General features: G+C 44.1%; 1 protein-coding gene across 1 annotated transcript in view; it reads left to right on the forward strand.

Annotated features, from left to right (window-relative positions):
- Window positions 1-16820, forward strand: part of ARHGAP5 (Rho GTPase activating protein 5) — a 1324990-nt gene that overhangs the window by 1041892 nt on the left and 266278 nt on the right. The window contains 1 exon segment of the mRNA XM_044073882.1: window positions 11286-11417. Within this exon segment, the coding sequence (XP_043929817.1) occupies window positions 11286-11417 (132 nt within the window).

The following is a 16820-nucleotide window of genomic DNA, read 5'->3' on the forward strand; positions in this document are numbered from 1 at the left end:
GTAACATTGAGAAACAAATCCTTTATACTTAAAGTTCTTTCAGAATTTATGTTAAGCTTGACCGTTTATATCTCTTGTTTTCTTACCAGAACAGTAGTAGTAAGGGAGAAAGAATTTTGCGCACACTGAATGTTCACATGCAAATCAGTTACTGTATTAATGGGGCTGAACTTCTGATCAACTGTTTGCCATGTTTTATCTCTATATGAAATAGTCAGTGTTAACAAATGGTCATTTCATGCTATTGCTTTTTGTTGTCACCATAAGACTACTACTAGGCAAAGTTAGGGCCACTCTACTAGGTCTCTGGCTGCTTCAGTCCCTTTTTGGAAGGGGATGGACTCTAGAAATATACTAGAGGTAGCAACGTGGTTGTCTGTACACACCTTTACCAAGCACCACAAACGGTATTCCTTCTGTAGGTCTGGAACAGGCTTTGCTAGGACTGTTCTCCAGGGGTTGCTAGATCCTGATCCTTCCTTTCTAAGCTCTGGTGTTCATTCCATGTAGCTTAGGCTGTTGCAGAAGGGATCTCCTGATGAACAAAGTACAGTTGTGTAAGTAAACATTCCATAACAATTGATATTTGAGTAGAAGACTTTGGTAGTAGCTGCTGCCTCCCTCCATCCCCTCTTTTTTGCTATGTTTATGCCAGGGTGTGCGATTTTTTATTGCTACTCTTCCTGTCTTGCAGGGTTCTAGTTTCCCTGTTCTGAGAAAAGAAAGCTCTGAAGTTTTGGCATCCCAGCCACTGAATTTGTACTGCTCTCCATGATCTGTACCATGACCAGGGAGTGTTGGAAATACTCTAAAATTCTGAAAGCTGGCCGGCTGGTCTGATCCTTGGCAGAACATCCCATATAGCTTAAGCTACTGCAACAATGATCTATTAAAACATCAGCTATTACAGTAAGTTTACTTACAGAACTGTATTTTGTGGCCCCAGAGTTGCAATAGAGTGAGTGTTTTAGTGGAGCCTTGCATTTCACACCACATATTACTGGAGATTTGTTTTCAAGGAGAGAGAAATTCTAAATATACTGCCACAGCTGAGGGCTGATTAAAAGATTCACGGATTGCAACTATTAATTTTTGACACAGCCCCTCTCCTCGGGGATTGTTGTCTTTCTTTCTGTTGAAGAACTTGGGGCACTTTTTTTCTTTGACTTCTGATACTGGCGAGAAAAGCCTAGTGAGATGGAATTTAATTGCATGCATTGTCTGCAGACAGTCTTATCCTGTCTGCCTGTACCTCATTTGCTGCTTATGGAAGATCCTGATAGGCAGTCTGTACAGAGAGTGAGCTCTATAGCCAACTAGCCCACTGGAAACACATACACAGTTATTTCATGTATTGTGGCAGTGAACACCTCCCACACTGCTGTATATTGTGCAGAAGTACAGCTGAATTTCATCCATGCTTGCATTTCATTTGAAGTCCAAGTGCCTTAACTTTGCTGAGTTGTAAGGATGTGGTAAATTAGTGTGTGCACCTAGATCTGATGTTGCCTTCTCCGTCTGGGTTCAGTATATGGGTTATCAGGTGTGACTGTGATCTGGCACCTGCCAAATTCACAAGAACTTCAACTTGCCAGACTATTGTTCAAAAAGGGACTTGTAAGAGGTTCACCTCTGTTTCTACAACTGGTCCCTCTTATGGCTTGTCAGAGCCAGACGTCCCAAGACTTCCAGGTAACCTGGCTACCTCAGCACCAGCATTGGCTCCCTCTCCAGTTCTCTGTGTACCCTGCCCCTTTTTGGTAAAAGGGGTTTCTTTAGATAGGGTAGATTTCCACTTCTCCCCCTCCACTTTGCCATAGGTTTTGATTGAGTCTTCTCTTTTCCTGCCCACAGTCTGAGTCTGTCTGGCTTGGCTCTGACCACTGGGTCCTTCACCATTCACATGGACCTCTAAGCTCCCATCAGTGGTTTCATCTGCTTTGTCATCGTAGATGGTCGGCTGTCTCAAAGCTTTGGATGCAAAGAAGCTGAAGAGGTCCTTTTTGTAAGCATAGATGCAGTTGGGCCTTATTCCTTCTGGTCCAGGATCCTTCCCCCAGAACCTCATATATGTCCCTCTGGTTTCCTTCCTCAGGCACTTTGAATCTGTGGTCTTCAGGCCTGGTTGTGTTTCTTCCCTCAGGGTCAGATCTGACAACACGGCTTTGTTAGCTCCATCCCCCACCTTAGTTTCTTTAACTTCAGCTGCGTTGGAGCCAAGTGGACCTTGGAGCCATTGCGTAAAGGCTAGTATCTCCAGGTCTGGTTCAACTATCCCAGCTTTGGGGTCATTCTTCCCACTTGGGGCATCTGCTCTTGACAGCTTGGCTCCGGTCTCTGTGATGGAGTAGTGCATGGCTCCCCTGAGTTCTGGCATGTCTTGGGATTCTTCAGATCTTGGGGCTGTCTGCTCAGGGTGGACGGCTTTTAGGTTCATAGATTAGTGCTAGGCTAACTACCCTTGTAGGCTGTTTTAAGCATAGCCAATTACTTCATGTGAGAATAAAATCCTGCACCTTTTGTGTGTAAGGTAAACACCCTAACCATTATGCCAACCTCCCAGCACCCTCCGCTTTCATGGAAAGGATGTTCTCCGCCAAGGAGACTGGTCGGTCTGCCTTAGTTGGTAACCCCCCCCCCACTTCTCTACTGTGCATGTGACCAGTTATCAGCCTGGTTTGGGAAAGCCCTTGCTGGAAAGCTTTCAACCTGCCCTCCTTGCTGAGGTCCCTACCTCTTCCCCTTCCCTTCCAGAGTGTCCAGATTGTAAAGTGTCTGGCAAGAGTCAGTGCAATATGAAGCACCTGGATTCCCTTGAGGAGTCCTTCACCAAAAATACTGATCTTGAGGAAAGAGAGAGGCCCCCTACATCACTGCACAGTAACACCTCCTTTGGTAGTCTTTTGGAGCTTCTTTGCCAGTGCTGGGGCTAGACTAATGAAGCCTTTTCTCTGGAGGAGTCAATATTTTTGGAGGCCTTCTGTTTGGCCCTTCCACGCCCTGGATTGTTCACCCTTTGGATGCGCTGATAGATCTGGTATCTGTGAGGGTGTAGAAGTAATACAACATGGTAGAACCTATTCCCAAGAAGTCTGACAAAATTCTTGCCCCACCCATGGGGGTCAGCCTCACTGGAGTAAGGATCCGGATATCGATACAGTTGTGGTGGTGGCTGCCACAAAGCAGGACATCTCAGATGAGAGTTTCTCACTCTTTCTTCCGAGTAGAGAGGCTTTGGCATTCGACTGGCTAGGAAGGTGGTCTTATCCCTCAGCAAAGTTTGCTTTAAGAGCACTCAACTACTTTTACCCACCTGACAAGGCTTCATTGTGATCTTGTGGCTGAAGTGTCTAGGAATGGTAAGACACAGCAGTCTCCGGAGGCTCAGTCTCAGTTGTCCAGTCAGTTGCCAATGTCTCCATGAGGCTTATCTCTATTGCATCTGATGGAGTGTCCTAAGCAGTTGGAACAAGCATTTCTGTGCAGTGCCATAATTCACTGTGGCTGTGCAATTTTTGTGACTGCTTCAAGACATCCTATAGTATCACCTCATTCAGTGGCTGTTCTTTATTTGGGCCTAAGATTAAAGATGCACTTACTAGGAGTGAGCAAGATGGGAAGACATTGTCACTGTCTATGTATGTGTTGCTACCCTTCAAAGAACCTTCTCATGGAATGAGAAGGGACAAATATCTATTCTTTAGGAAATTACAGCAGTCTTTCCAGGATGCTCAATCTGAGGGCTCTCCTTGCAGTGGAGGGATACATAATGGGCTCCGTCCTTGAGCAGGGACAGTCCACACAACCAGGGCTTTCACAAGGTTTTCTCCTAAGGACCTTTCCAGCGATCCTGAAGGGTTTCCTGGTTGTTCTGTTCTGGAGACAGTTGGGAGTTACTTGGCTCTTCACCAAAGGCTTGGGAGGCCATCACCTCGGACATCAAACTGCAGCACCAGGAAAACATCAGTTTGGGACAGTAATGTGATATAAAAGAACTTGAGCAAGAGGGAGTATATAAATACTTGGGAACTGATGAAAGATCAGCAGTAAAACATGAACAAATGTGAGTAAAAGTCAGTAAGGAATACTTTAGAAGACTTAAATTAATCCTGAGAACAGCATTGACATCTAGGAACAAGATCCGAGCTATAAATCAGTTTGCTGTTCCTGTCCTAATGTACAGTTTTGCAGAGACTGGCCCCAAAAAGTATTGGACAGATTAGATATTAAAACAAGAAGGATGCTTCATGCTCACCAAATGATTTATAAAAATCAGTGTATACCAAGATTATATATTCACAGTTCCAAAGGAGGGATGGGCCCCCTTGAAATTAATTACATATATAGATCTGCAGTCGTGGGACTCCACACACATCTACTGACTTCACAAGATCCAAATGTGGTGAAAGTTTTGAAACATGAGGAGAATAAGTCTAAGATGGCATCCCTGCTTAATTTAGCAGAAGCATATCGATGTCAAGCAGGAATGGAAATCAGACAAGAAGTAGATAAAAACCAGGCAGCAACTGAACATGTCAAAAAACAAAAGAAAGTATATAAGGTGAAGGACCAGATGAGAAGGCAAGAAATGTGGAAAAAACATAAATATAGTTGCAAGTATAAAAAACTTCTGGAAGAACATCATGTTGATCAGGAATGAACCTCATGTTGATCAGGAATGAACACAGTAATGGTTAAGGAGAGGTGAATTCAAACCAAGAAATGAAAGGTTAATATTAGCAGCCCAAGGTAGTGGGCTAGGTACACACTGGTTTACAAAGTCCATTGAATATGTGGGAGAAACAGACAAATGTAGGTTTTGTAAAACCGAATTGGAAACCACACACCTTGTTGCTGGTTGCAACACACTAATGGCAGAAGGACTGTATACTGAAAGGTATAATAATGTGGCGAGACTGTTGCACTGGGGAATGTGCAGACATTTTGGTATCAAAGTGGCGAATAAACATCCGAAACATGAACCACAAAGCATCATAGAAAATGATGAAATTTGTATCACATGGGAATGCTTATTACCAACAGTTCAAAAGATAAATGCTAGAAAACTGGATATAATGGTCCAAGAAAAGAAGACAAAGTAGCATTGATCATTGAAATTGCCACACCCACTGACTACAGTGTCCTGCGTACAGACACACAAAGTCATAAAATGTCAGGATCAGCAGGCAGAAACAAGAGCAATGTGGAAGAAAGATACCCAGACAGTTGTAGGAGCAATGGATCTTATAAAAAAAGAATTTACAGTCGTATTTAGATATGTTACCAATACATGCAATTCCATATGAACTGCAAGAGGAGTCTTTACTGGGCACATTGCAGGTGCTGTGAAGAGCACTACTGGTTGACATCAAAGATTGAAACAATACTAATTTCATGAGCTTTAATCATACTTTGACTTAAGAATGGGGTCCATTCCCGTCATGGTATTAGAAACCCAAAAAACTTGGATAAATTAAAAAAGTGTTGAGTTGTATTCCAGAGTTATACCATTTCTTTTTTAGAATTACTATATTTCAGTCACAGACATCTGTCAGATGTTTTTCTCCATCAGAGGCAGCAAGCAGCAGTAGAGATGTAGAAGCTGCTGGCAAAATTAGTCGTCCAAGAAGGTCCCATCAGCCCAACAAGGATCGAAGGTCTTCTCATGGTGATTTTTGTTGACGAAACGAACAAGGAGCTCAGGCCAGTTTTGGATTTGAGCATATTGAATTCCTTCATAAAGCAGCACAAATTCTGGATGGTCATGGTGCAGTCCATTCTACTTCTGCTGAGGAAGAAAGATTGGATGGGCTCAATAGACCTCAAGGATGCCTGCCATCATATTAAGATAGTGTTCCAGGAGGTTCCTACTCTTCCAGTTGGGGGACAGTCGTTATCAGTTGGGAGTCCTGCCTTTCAGTCTCACCACCGCCCCCATGGTGTTCACAAAGTGCATGGCAGTGGTGGCAGCCTGACTTCAGCTGCAGAGATTTCAAGTCTTTCTACACTTAGATGATTGGTTACTCACTGCAATCATGAGTGTCTCTAATCACAGCCAGGGATGCCTTATTCCATTTGTGCAGTCATTTAGGGATAACTGTCCATTATCAAAAGTCATATCTACACCCTGTCTATACATTGGAATTCATAGGCTGACACTTGGACACTGTTTCCAAAATTGCGATGCTCCCATATTCCAAATTAATTGACCTTCGATCCCAGGCAGTATCTATGCTTGCTCATCCAAAACCACCAGCACATGCTCTTTTCAAATTTTTAGGTCACATGGCAGCTTCCAGAGAGTTGGTTCCCTTAGTGAGGTTCCACATGAGGGCTCTGCAATGGACTCTTGCAGTGCAGTGGTCCTATTTGACTCATCTGATAGACACTCCCATAAGGCTGACAAAGATTAGAGTCAGCTTTGCTGATCAACAGGAGATAGTTTGTTCTTCCCCTCCATTGACCACGGTCACCACAGGTGCCTCCCTTTTTTGGGGGGGGGGGGGGTTTGAAGGAAAAATGGTTCAAGGGTGGATTGCCAGAGGCTTTAACCTTTTTTCACTCCCTTAACAATAGTTTTAGATTTTCTTGCCAAGTTGTTTAAAATGGAGTTTAGTTATTCTATGATTAAGGTGAAACTGGCAGCCATATCTAATTATCTTACTGGCAGGGACAACATTACCTTGGCTGCACTAAAAATTTCCAAAGCATTTCTCAAAGGTGCATATCTTTTATTCCCTCCTGTTTGGGATCCTATCACTCCATGGGATTTATTTTCATGGTGCAAGTCCTTGCAGGCTCTCCTTTTGTGGCTTCTGCTACATCAGATCTAAAGTTGTTATTTTGGAAGACATTGTTCCTAGTGGCTGTTACCTTGGCTAGGAGAGTGTCCACGCTAAAAGTTTTGTCTGCTATTCCTCCATACTTGGTGTTCCACAAAGAGAGGGTCTTTTGCTCTAACCCTTCTTTTCTCCCTAAAGTGGTCACCGAGAGAAATTTTAATTGGTTTATTCATCTGTCCGTAATTTTTTTTAATTTTTCGATAAAGGGTGAATATTTGCTGCATTATTTGGCTGTGCATAGTCAATTGAGATTTTACAATGACAGTACAAAGTCTTTTAGAAAATCCAATCAGTTGTTTGTTTCCTTCTCAAAATCCAAATTGGATAGGCCAGTTTCTAAAGTTATGTTATCCAAGTGGCTGTCAAGACTGTATTTCCTTTGCTTATACCTTTTGAGGCAAGACTTTGGTAAACCTAAAGGTCACTCCACTAGAGCCATGGCTAACTTTTGTGGCCTTTTTTTCTCTAGAGCTTCTTTAGATGATGTGTGTGCAGCAGCGACTTGGGTGGGCTCTCACACCTTTGTTTGTCACTCGCTAAGTGTGTGTCCCAGGCAGGTATGTCTCTAGCCCTACGTAGCATCCTCCCGACACCCACAATGATGCCTCAGTACAAACAGAAAATGATTGACCTTAATAATTGGTTTAGTTTCTGGTGTCATTCCAAGGGGATCCAGTACCTGACAGCCTGGGAAAACATGATTGACGGACCACGATGCTGTGCCAGAGATGGCCTTCATCTGTCTCCCCTGGGCTACAGGCTTCTGGCAAAGGCTCTTGCCTCCCCCATAGTGCCTTTTTTAAAAAGTCATGAGCACAAAATTACCAACATGAAAAATTCTTATAAATGAAATTTAAAGGTCATGCTGCTAAGTGTTAGGGGTCGTAGCATGAAACTGCACATATTGTAAGCATTCCTTGCCCTGGAGGATGCTTGTATTTGTGCAGTCACTGAAACCTGGTTCAAAGCTGCAGAGATCACCCCAGCCTTACCAGGTTACTCATCCTACCATACTTTCAGACCCAAAATGGAGGGCTACAAAGCCAAAGGAGGTTGAGTTTTAATATTTATCAAAGACATACACACCTCCAGGCTGGTCAGACGGTATGACGCATAGGAGACAGTCCAAGTGCAGTTAACTGTTGACAAAACACCTCTTCATAGTTAGCTACAGATCCCCAACCATGACTCAGGATGCCCACTCCACCTGTCTGGACGTACTTGAATCCATCAAGATTAAAAACTCTACCCTGATCCTGGGTGACTTTAACTACCCAACCATAAAGTGGGAGACCTATTCTACTCAAAAAATGAACACCCAGAGATTCCTCGACTTTTTCAGTGCTAATGCATTGGATCAGCTGGTCGACACTCCTACAGGAGGTGAAAATATCCTGGACCTGGTCCTAACCAACATGAGTAGCCACTGTAGCTCCCCTGCAGTGTCATCTTCCTTGGTAAGATCTGACCATAAAGCAATCACTTTTGAAGTCGCCCTTTCCCCTGCCTGGGGGGTAGGGGGGGTCAAACAAAAAACTTTTCCAAAGCTGACTGCAATCTTCTGAGAGTAGGTGTAAGCAGCTTCACAGACACTAATCCTTCAGTTGGAACTAGCACTAATGTCCAAGCCTACATCAAAAAACTATATGAGCACCTACATAGCTGTATGGACTAAGCAATACCTGACAGGACCAAATCATCTTCCTGAAGGAAGAGTAAACCTCTCTGGTGAACAGCAACAATAAACAAACTCTATAATAAAAGGAAAAAATTGCTGTCCAGGGCCAAGAAGGAGCAAGTGCGAAGTTGGAAGCTATCTCTTGTTTGTCTGAACAAGCAAATAAGGTCACTGGTAAAATCCTCTAAGGCTAACTTCAAGTCCAAATTGGCTACATCCACTAAGGACAATCTCAAAGGTAACAACTAAATGTGCTCTGAACAGGTGGTCATTAACACCACATACACAAATGCCATTGATGTAGCCAGCACCCTGCTGGCAGACATGTTCAATGAAAACTTCATTCCCCTGTCCCCCCCATCAGTAAACCAGGACATCTGCAGCATTTGCCCTCCTTCCCTCTTCACCAGCGAGCAGGTCTTTACTGCCCTCTGAAAGGCAAAAAATACAGTCTCCATGGGAAATGACAACATCCTTGGCTGTATCCTACATGAACTCAGGCTTGAGCTCTCAGCTCCATTAGGCACCCTGTTCAACCAAAGCCTGAGCACTGGCTTAGTCCCATCCAAATGAAGGACAGCCACTGTCATCTCTCTACACAAAGGTGGGGCGTCCTCTGGCCCAAGCAGTTATAGGCCCATCAGCGTAACTAGCCTGATCTGCAAGGCCATGGAACGCATTATCATGAACCTTTTAAACAAGGACATTGGCAACCTCCATATGCTTGACCCCACACAGTTTGGTTTTGTCAAAGGGAGAATAATGCCTGTTAAATTTGGTTGACTTCTTCGAAACAGTCACCAAAGCCATGGACGAGGGGAAGATGGTGCACACCACCTACCTTGACCTAGCCAAAGCCTTCAACACTATTCCCCACACTGGTATAATAATAGACAAACTCTCCCAGCTAGTCATCAACCCATATGTTACCAAATGGGTAGCTAACTGGCTCACTGACAGAACCCACTCAGTCAAAATAGGAGAAGCCACCTCTAGTAGCATACCCATAGTGAACGATGTACCCCAAAGATCAATCTTGGGGCCTCTACTGTTTGGGATATACTTTTTTGAGGCGCAAGCTAAAGCTAGTGGTCTGTGGCTGACAAAAAGTTTGTAGATGACTGCTAGCCTGGTGCTGTCTTAAATTCCTCTGGTGATGTGAACATCCTCCAAACTAATGAATGGTGCCAGAAGCTTGGCCTCAAACTGAATGACAAGAAATGCATCATTATCCCCTTTGGGGAAAATGGCTTTCTCACTAATTATCACATTAATAACAGCATACTAAGCACATAGTCGGTCGTGAGGGACTTGGGCACCCAGGTTGATAGCAACCTGACTTTTGGCCAGCATGTTGCCTCCGTTGTACAGAAGGATGTTCATCGTGCTATGCTGCTGCAGTCATCACACTTGGGTTATCCTGCCGTCAGGCGGTCCAGCAGTCGGCCTGAATTCCAAAGCCTTCGTCCAGCGTCTGTTGTCGTCGCTTCTTCCCTGACGTCAGTGCGGCAGGGGTATAAAAGAGGCAGCCGACGCCATTTTACATGGCCCACCTCATAAGTAAGGGTATTTCATCCAGAAACAAGGAGGTCATAACATCCATGTACTCCTCCCTTATCAGACCCATTGTCAAGTACAATGACTCCTTCAGCATGTACCTTGCCAAGCACATGCAGCAGCTGGAGAGACTACAGAGGTTCCTGACCAGGAAAATCCAGGGTCTCAAACACCTATCCTATCCAGATAGGCTATAAGCCCTGTCCCTCTACTCAGTCTTGTGCAGAATGCTAAGAGGTGACCTGTGTTTGGCATACAAGACCATCTCAGACCCAGCCTTGATGGAGTTACTGCATATCCGCAAGTCAAATTCCACTCACGCAACCTGCATGCAAGGCCTCGACCTGGTCTGTGACAGTAATAGAACTTGTTGGCAGGATAGATTTGTGTTCCAAAGATTCCCCCATCTGTAGAATAGACTCCCTCTCCATGTCAAGCAGAGTACCTCTCTAGCCCTCTTTAAGAGGAACCTGGGCAACTGGATGGGAAACAGAAAATACACCTCCAATAGCCTAGTATCATCTTGTGAACTTATGAACAAGCTTGGGCATTCAGTCTAGGTCCAGAGCTTCCTTTGGCTCCACAGTGTTGTGGAATATCCTTTTGTAGATTTTCCTAGGAGTTTTACATGGCTGGGGACTCTGTCCAGCATGTTGAAGCCAGACGGAGAAGACAACATCAGATATGAAAGTTATATGCTTACCATAACAATAGATCCATGTTTTCTGTCTCTGACTGGTTCAACCTTCCACCACTCCTGCCCCTGCCTGTGTGGTGAGTCTCTTGTCTTGTGTTTTATTGCTCCAAAAGTCCTTCATCCTGCGCCTTTATATAGGATTTTTACTTTGGTGTTAGATTGAGAAGGAGCAAACTCGATCTGAGGTATCCTCAAGGGATCAGAGGATTGTGGGTTGGGGAGTCGGAGCCTGATGAGTTGAAGTCTTGTGGAGTTGACTGGCGCTGGATCTGATAACCAATGGGTTGAATCAGACAGAGATGGTCAACACAGATTTATTGTTATGGTAAGTTCATAGCTTTCGTTTTTATATTTCCAGATAATTCACAGCAGGCATTTATCTTGTGGCTCTCTCTAATGTCCAAAAGCTTCAGTAAGTGGTGTGTTTTTTTTTCTTTACAAAGTACCATTAGGAGAGAGAGCTGTCACAATTGCTTATGTCTCCTTTAAATAAGCATATTTATTCTTATAGATAACAGCCTTGACCTGGAATCGATGGAGGTGACTGTAAATGCTGTGGCTGGTGCACTTAAAGCTTTCTTTGCAGATCTGCCGGAGCCTTTAATTCCATACTGTCTACATGGAGAACTCGTAGAAGCAGCTAGTAAGTGTCATACTTAAGTGTTCTCTAACATGATTTACCAGAAAGCAAACACATCCACCATTCAACAAGATGAATTTAGAATTATCTGTGAAATTGATTATCCTAAATTTTTTATTTCCATTCTCCGTGTCTTGTGGTGCCTCAGGCTCCTTGAATATTGACTTGAATTTTACACAAAAATAAAGTCTGATAATCCAGTCAGTGCTAAGTAAAACTTTTTGCATCTGCTTTTCATAGTAAAACTGCATCTTAATACATTTTGCCATCAGTATGGAGATGGTGTTTGTTTTCTTTCTGGTTATTTTGAAATTAATAAAGGCCATTAATCACTGAATGAGGATTAATTCCAAAAGCAGGTGTTGATCCAGATAATAAGAGATGTAAAACGCTATTTTATAGACTTTGAGAGAATGTTCCCAAGCTATTTGCATTAATCTCAAAACATAAGAGTGCAAACAAGATGTGTAAATGAGGCATCTGCTTAATATATGATTTGATGATGTTTCCTTCGTTTGCTCTTAAACCTATGGGTTTCGGATCTGAGCATAGGATCAGACTCGACCGCATACCAAAGCTCCAGGCTCCAACATCTGAACACCTCCCCTACCTATGATGCTCCTCTCTTCCAAATCCCTCAGATCTCATTTTCCACTCTTTGCTAAGCATCGGTATCTCGCATTCTGAGCTCCTTGGAGTTGTTTTTGTCAGTGAGTCAAAACTTTTTTGGCTGTCTTCACTTAAATTTATAGAGAGTGCTTCCCTGCTTCCAATCTTCTGTTACTTCTTTGTAGCGGTTTTCTAGGGTAGAGTTTTTGTCTCTCTTCTTTCCTCCCTTCCCTACCCCTTTTTTCGATCTGCTTATAAGTGTGTGTGTGTGTGTGTGTGTGTGTGTGTGTGTGTGTGTGTGTGTGTGTGTGTATATACATATATATATATATATATATATATATATATATATATATATATATATATATTTATTTATGCATATATATGTATGTATTATATATATATATATATATATATATATATATATATATATATATAAATCTCTATATAAAACAAAAATGTCTTTCTTCTGTAAAACCTGAACTTTGTGTAAGTTTTTCTATTTGTTGGGATTTAAATTTAACTTTAATCTTGTTTTTTTTTTGTTTGTTTGTGTATGCACATGCCGTGGATTGCTGTTTTTTCTTCAGCATAGCCGATTCTAAACCACAGGCTTTAAGAAGTGCAGCGCTTGTAGGCACAAAATTCCACTCTCAGATGTGCACTTCAAATGTGTAGTGTGCCTTGGTGCAGTTCACCTGGATTCTGCTTGTTCCATCTTTGCAGGTTTAATCAGCGGGCACTCATCGATAGGCACAACAAGCTCATTCTGAAAGGACGCCTTCCTAGTTCTTCTTCCTCAGCCACTCCATCCACTTCAGGGGCTCAAACTCCCACTAAAAGTAGATTCTGTCATTCGGGGGAACCTCCCACCAAAACTTCCAGACCTTTGGAGCAGACACTTTGCCTGCTATGATCACCATAGCCAGAACAAAGTCTCCTATCCTGCAGCAACCCAGGCCTTCTTTGGTTGATTCTTCTGTTAGGTCCTCTTGAAGTCTTTCCAAAGCCAAGGTGGACAGCATGATGGTCAAATTTCTTAAGGCACAAATCCAGCCCGGGATCTTGCCTACTCCGTCCCCTCCTGGATCCGCAAGCAATATTCCTACCTTTACCCCAATCTCTCCTTCTCTGATCTAAGCCCAGGTTTCAGAGTTATTTGGTCCGAGCCTTCCTGGAGTCAAGTTGGCAAAGCCAACAGATATAGTTACCTCAATTTTGATGGTTTCCCTGATTTGCCAGGCTCCGACTCTTTTAGAGCAGAGCCACACTTGGAGCCATAACTTTGGTATCTGTTTTGAGGGGTTGATGGCGGCTACGAAATTATTGGAGCTCCCTCCCCCTCTCAGGGCTTCAGTGTTTGACATCTCAGCTCAGACTCCTCACTTTGATCTAGGGGCAGTTGAGGTTCATGGCGCTTTCCCATCAACAGCTTCGGCTCCAGTGGAGATGCCTATGGTGTCCCGGTCACCCTTGGCATTCAAGGTAGTGGAGAGGGTTTTCTCTGCACCCAGATGTGCCTCGACTCCAACTGCTTTGGACTCCGGCCCCTGTCAAGCAGCTTTTGTGCCTGAGACATCTATTCTGTCCCCTCCAGGACAGACTACTCAAAAAGACTTCCAGTCTACTTCCTTTTTGGAACCCCCGGAGTCTTCCGATACCTCCCAGGAGCACCCCACCAAGGAGGTCCCCTGGAAGCACCAGTGCAAAATGAGACACTTTGCTTCCTGTTTGGAATTCTTCACAGAGAACACCAATCTCGATGAAGGGGAAGGATCCCCCAGATCACCACCAGAGGATGTCTCCTTTGGAGACATCATGGAAGTCGTTCGCCAGAAGGGTGATTAGTCTTCCAAAAGCCCTAACACAGAGAAACTGGGGTTTCTGGAAGCCTTAGGATCAGGCCCAGCTATTTCTTGGGTTATCCCCTCCCATGCACCCCCTTATTGACATTGTGTTGCACCGTGGAAGGAAATGGATGCAGTGGAACCAATTCCCAAGTGACCTGATAAAATCCTTAGTGCCTCTTCTAACTCCCACGCTGGACTAAGGGAATTCCCGTCAGTGCCATGGTGGTTGCAGCTGCCATCAAAAAGGAGCTGGCCCAGCAGAGCTCCACTTTCCATCCCTCTAACAGAGAGTCTAGGGCTTTGGACAGGTTCAAAAAGTGGGTTTAGACTTCAGCAACCTTCACATTCTGAGTGCTGAATTACTTGGCAGACGTAACCAGGCTAAATAGCATCTTGGTTAACTAACTCACTAGTTCTGTCCCAGGGCCCATGTCTGCCGAGGAACCGAAGACCTTTTCCCCACCCTTCAGTCTGTTTCTAACATGTCCATGAAGTTGATCTCTCATGCTGCAGAGGGTGCTTTATGGGAGGCTGGATCAGGTATTGCCACCAGATGCCACACCTGGATTCTGCTGTATGAATTTTCGTAACCCTATAAAGGTGTCCTTTGTCAACGCTCCTTTCGATGGATCGACACTTTTCAGTCCAACACTTAGACACTCTCCTAAAGTGAAAAAGATGGAAAGACCTTGTCTGCTCTTTGGATATGATTCTCTGCCCCACAGCAGACCCTTTCCAGGAACCAGCATGGAGGTAAGAAGTTGTGGTGCTGTAAATCTCCAGGTCCTTTTCAAGATTTACAAGGTTCCTTCCTCCCAGGGGCAGAGGGAAAAATGTTTATAATGGCAGATGCTGCCCTCGTGGCAGAATGAGTCAGATGAGTTAAGGGTCTCAAGATTTTTTCTCAGACAGACCCAAGCAGCGATCCTGAGGGATTGCCCAAATGCTCGACTCTGGAGCCAGTCGGGACGTTTGTCTTTATACCCAACAGCCTGTTCCATAACCTTTTTCCAAAAAACTTCCTTGATGTTCCACCCAATCAGTGGGAGGCTACAGCATTAGACATTAAAAAGCTGCTGTCAGAGAGTCATCCAAAGTATCCTCCCAGACCAATTCGGATCAGGCATTTACTCCATATTATTTTAGTGCCCAAGTAGATGGAGGACCTCCGATCCAGTATGGATCTCACCCCTCTAAACAAGTAGGTTGCGAACTCGAAAGTTTCAAATGGGCATGATACAGTCCATTCTGCCTTTTCTGCAGAAGGAAAACTGGATGTACTCTATAGACCTTCAGGAGGTGTACTATCAAATCAAGATGAACAAGTGCTCCAGAAGGCATCTCCGCTTCAGGCTGGGAGCCAATTACCATCAGTTCAGAGCACTGCCCTTTGGTCTCGCCACAGCCCCCAGGGTGTTCACCAAATGCATGGCAGTTGTGGCAGTTCACCTGAGACTGCAAGGATTCCAGGTGTTTCCTTACATAGACGATTGGCTCCTAACTGCTCCCACCAGGCATCAACTACTGGAAGCCAGAGAACACTTATTCCATCTAGCCTTGACCTTGGGCATTTCTGTCAACCTAAAAAATGTTCATCTTCACCCTGTTATAGACTTCATCGGAGCATGTTTGGACACCATTCTGTATCTAGCCTTTCAACCTCTGGACAGAATTTCCAACCTGAGAGCTCATGTCAAACAGATAATGGACCCCCCCCCCCCCAAGCAACCCTTTTCCAAAGGGCTTTGGGATCCATTGCAGTCACAGTCACCCTGGTGCTGTTAGCTCACCTTCACATGGGAGTACTTCAGTGGACCTTAGCCGTACAATGGTCTCTCCTGCACTCTCCATTAAATTATCCAATCAGGATCTCATGAGCTTGCCAACTGTCTCTTATTTGGTGGATCCAATCGGATGATCTTCTCCAGGGCCACGTATTCATCCTACCTCCTCCCATAGCCCACTGTGACCATGAACGCATCCCAAATTGGGTGGCAGAGCATTATCTGGGGCAAACAGTCCAAGGTACATGGTCCACCCTAGAGACCAGTTTGCATATAAACATTCTGGAGATGAGTGATTATCAATCTGTCTGTTTTCTTCCCTAATTTTCAAAACAAGGGAGAGTATCTGCTTCATATGCTGGATGTACGTATAGAACTCCACTTTTATTTAGAACCAAAATCTTTAGGAAATCTAACCAACTCTTTGTTTCCTTTTCTAAGTCCAGGTTGGGTAAACCAGTCTCCAAGGTTACTCTGGCTCATTGGATAATTAGTTGTATTAAACTTTGCGCAGTCCACTAAGGGCACCTCCTTACCTTGCCACATTAAGGCCCTTTGTACTAGATCTGTTTCAGCCTTCTGGTCGAAACTTCCCATTGATGACATTTGTGCAGCTGCTACTTGGTGAAATCATCATACCATTATTTCCCATTACAAACTAGATATTTCTAGGAACAGGGCATCCTTTCCATGTTCTTCGTGTTTCACTGTTACAGTCATCGCATTTGGGTTATCTGCCTGCAGGTAGCCCTCAGCTGGCCTGAATACCAGTGTCTTGGGATTTCTGCGTCGGATGCTGTCTCTTTTTCCATGACGTCAGGTCGTCATGGGTATAAAACATACAGCAAACGCCATTACATCAGTCTTTCTTGCCTTGCAGTCCCCGAAGCAGAAGCAGTTTGCAAGTGCTGGTCGGCCGACTCCTGAAATTTTCATTTTTGAGTTTCAGACCTGAAGTCTTGTAAAAGATAAGTACCCCGTTGAGGATCCTTTTTTCTTGCTCTAACTGATGTCAGAAAAAATTAATAATTGTCTTGTCTGTGGAAAGCAAATACCTCATACAGATTTTCATTCTTACTGCGTCACCTGTTTAGGCCCAGACCACGAAGTCCCTCGCTGTCATTTTTTGCTTTGTTCAATGCCCAAACTATCCGTCGTCGGGC

This window comes from Protopterus annectens, chromosome 6.part0 (assembly GCF_019279795.1).
Source record: "Protopterus annectens isolate FY-2018-M chromosome 6.part0, PAN1.0, whole genome shotgun sequence".
Lineage (NCBI taxonomy): Eukaryota > Metazoa > Chordata > Ceratodontiformes > Protopteridae > Protopterus > Protopterus annectens.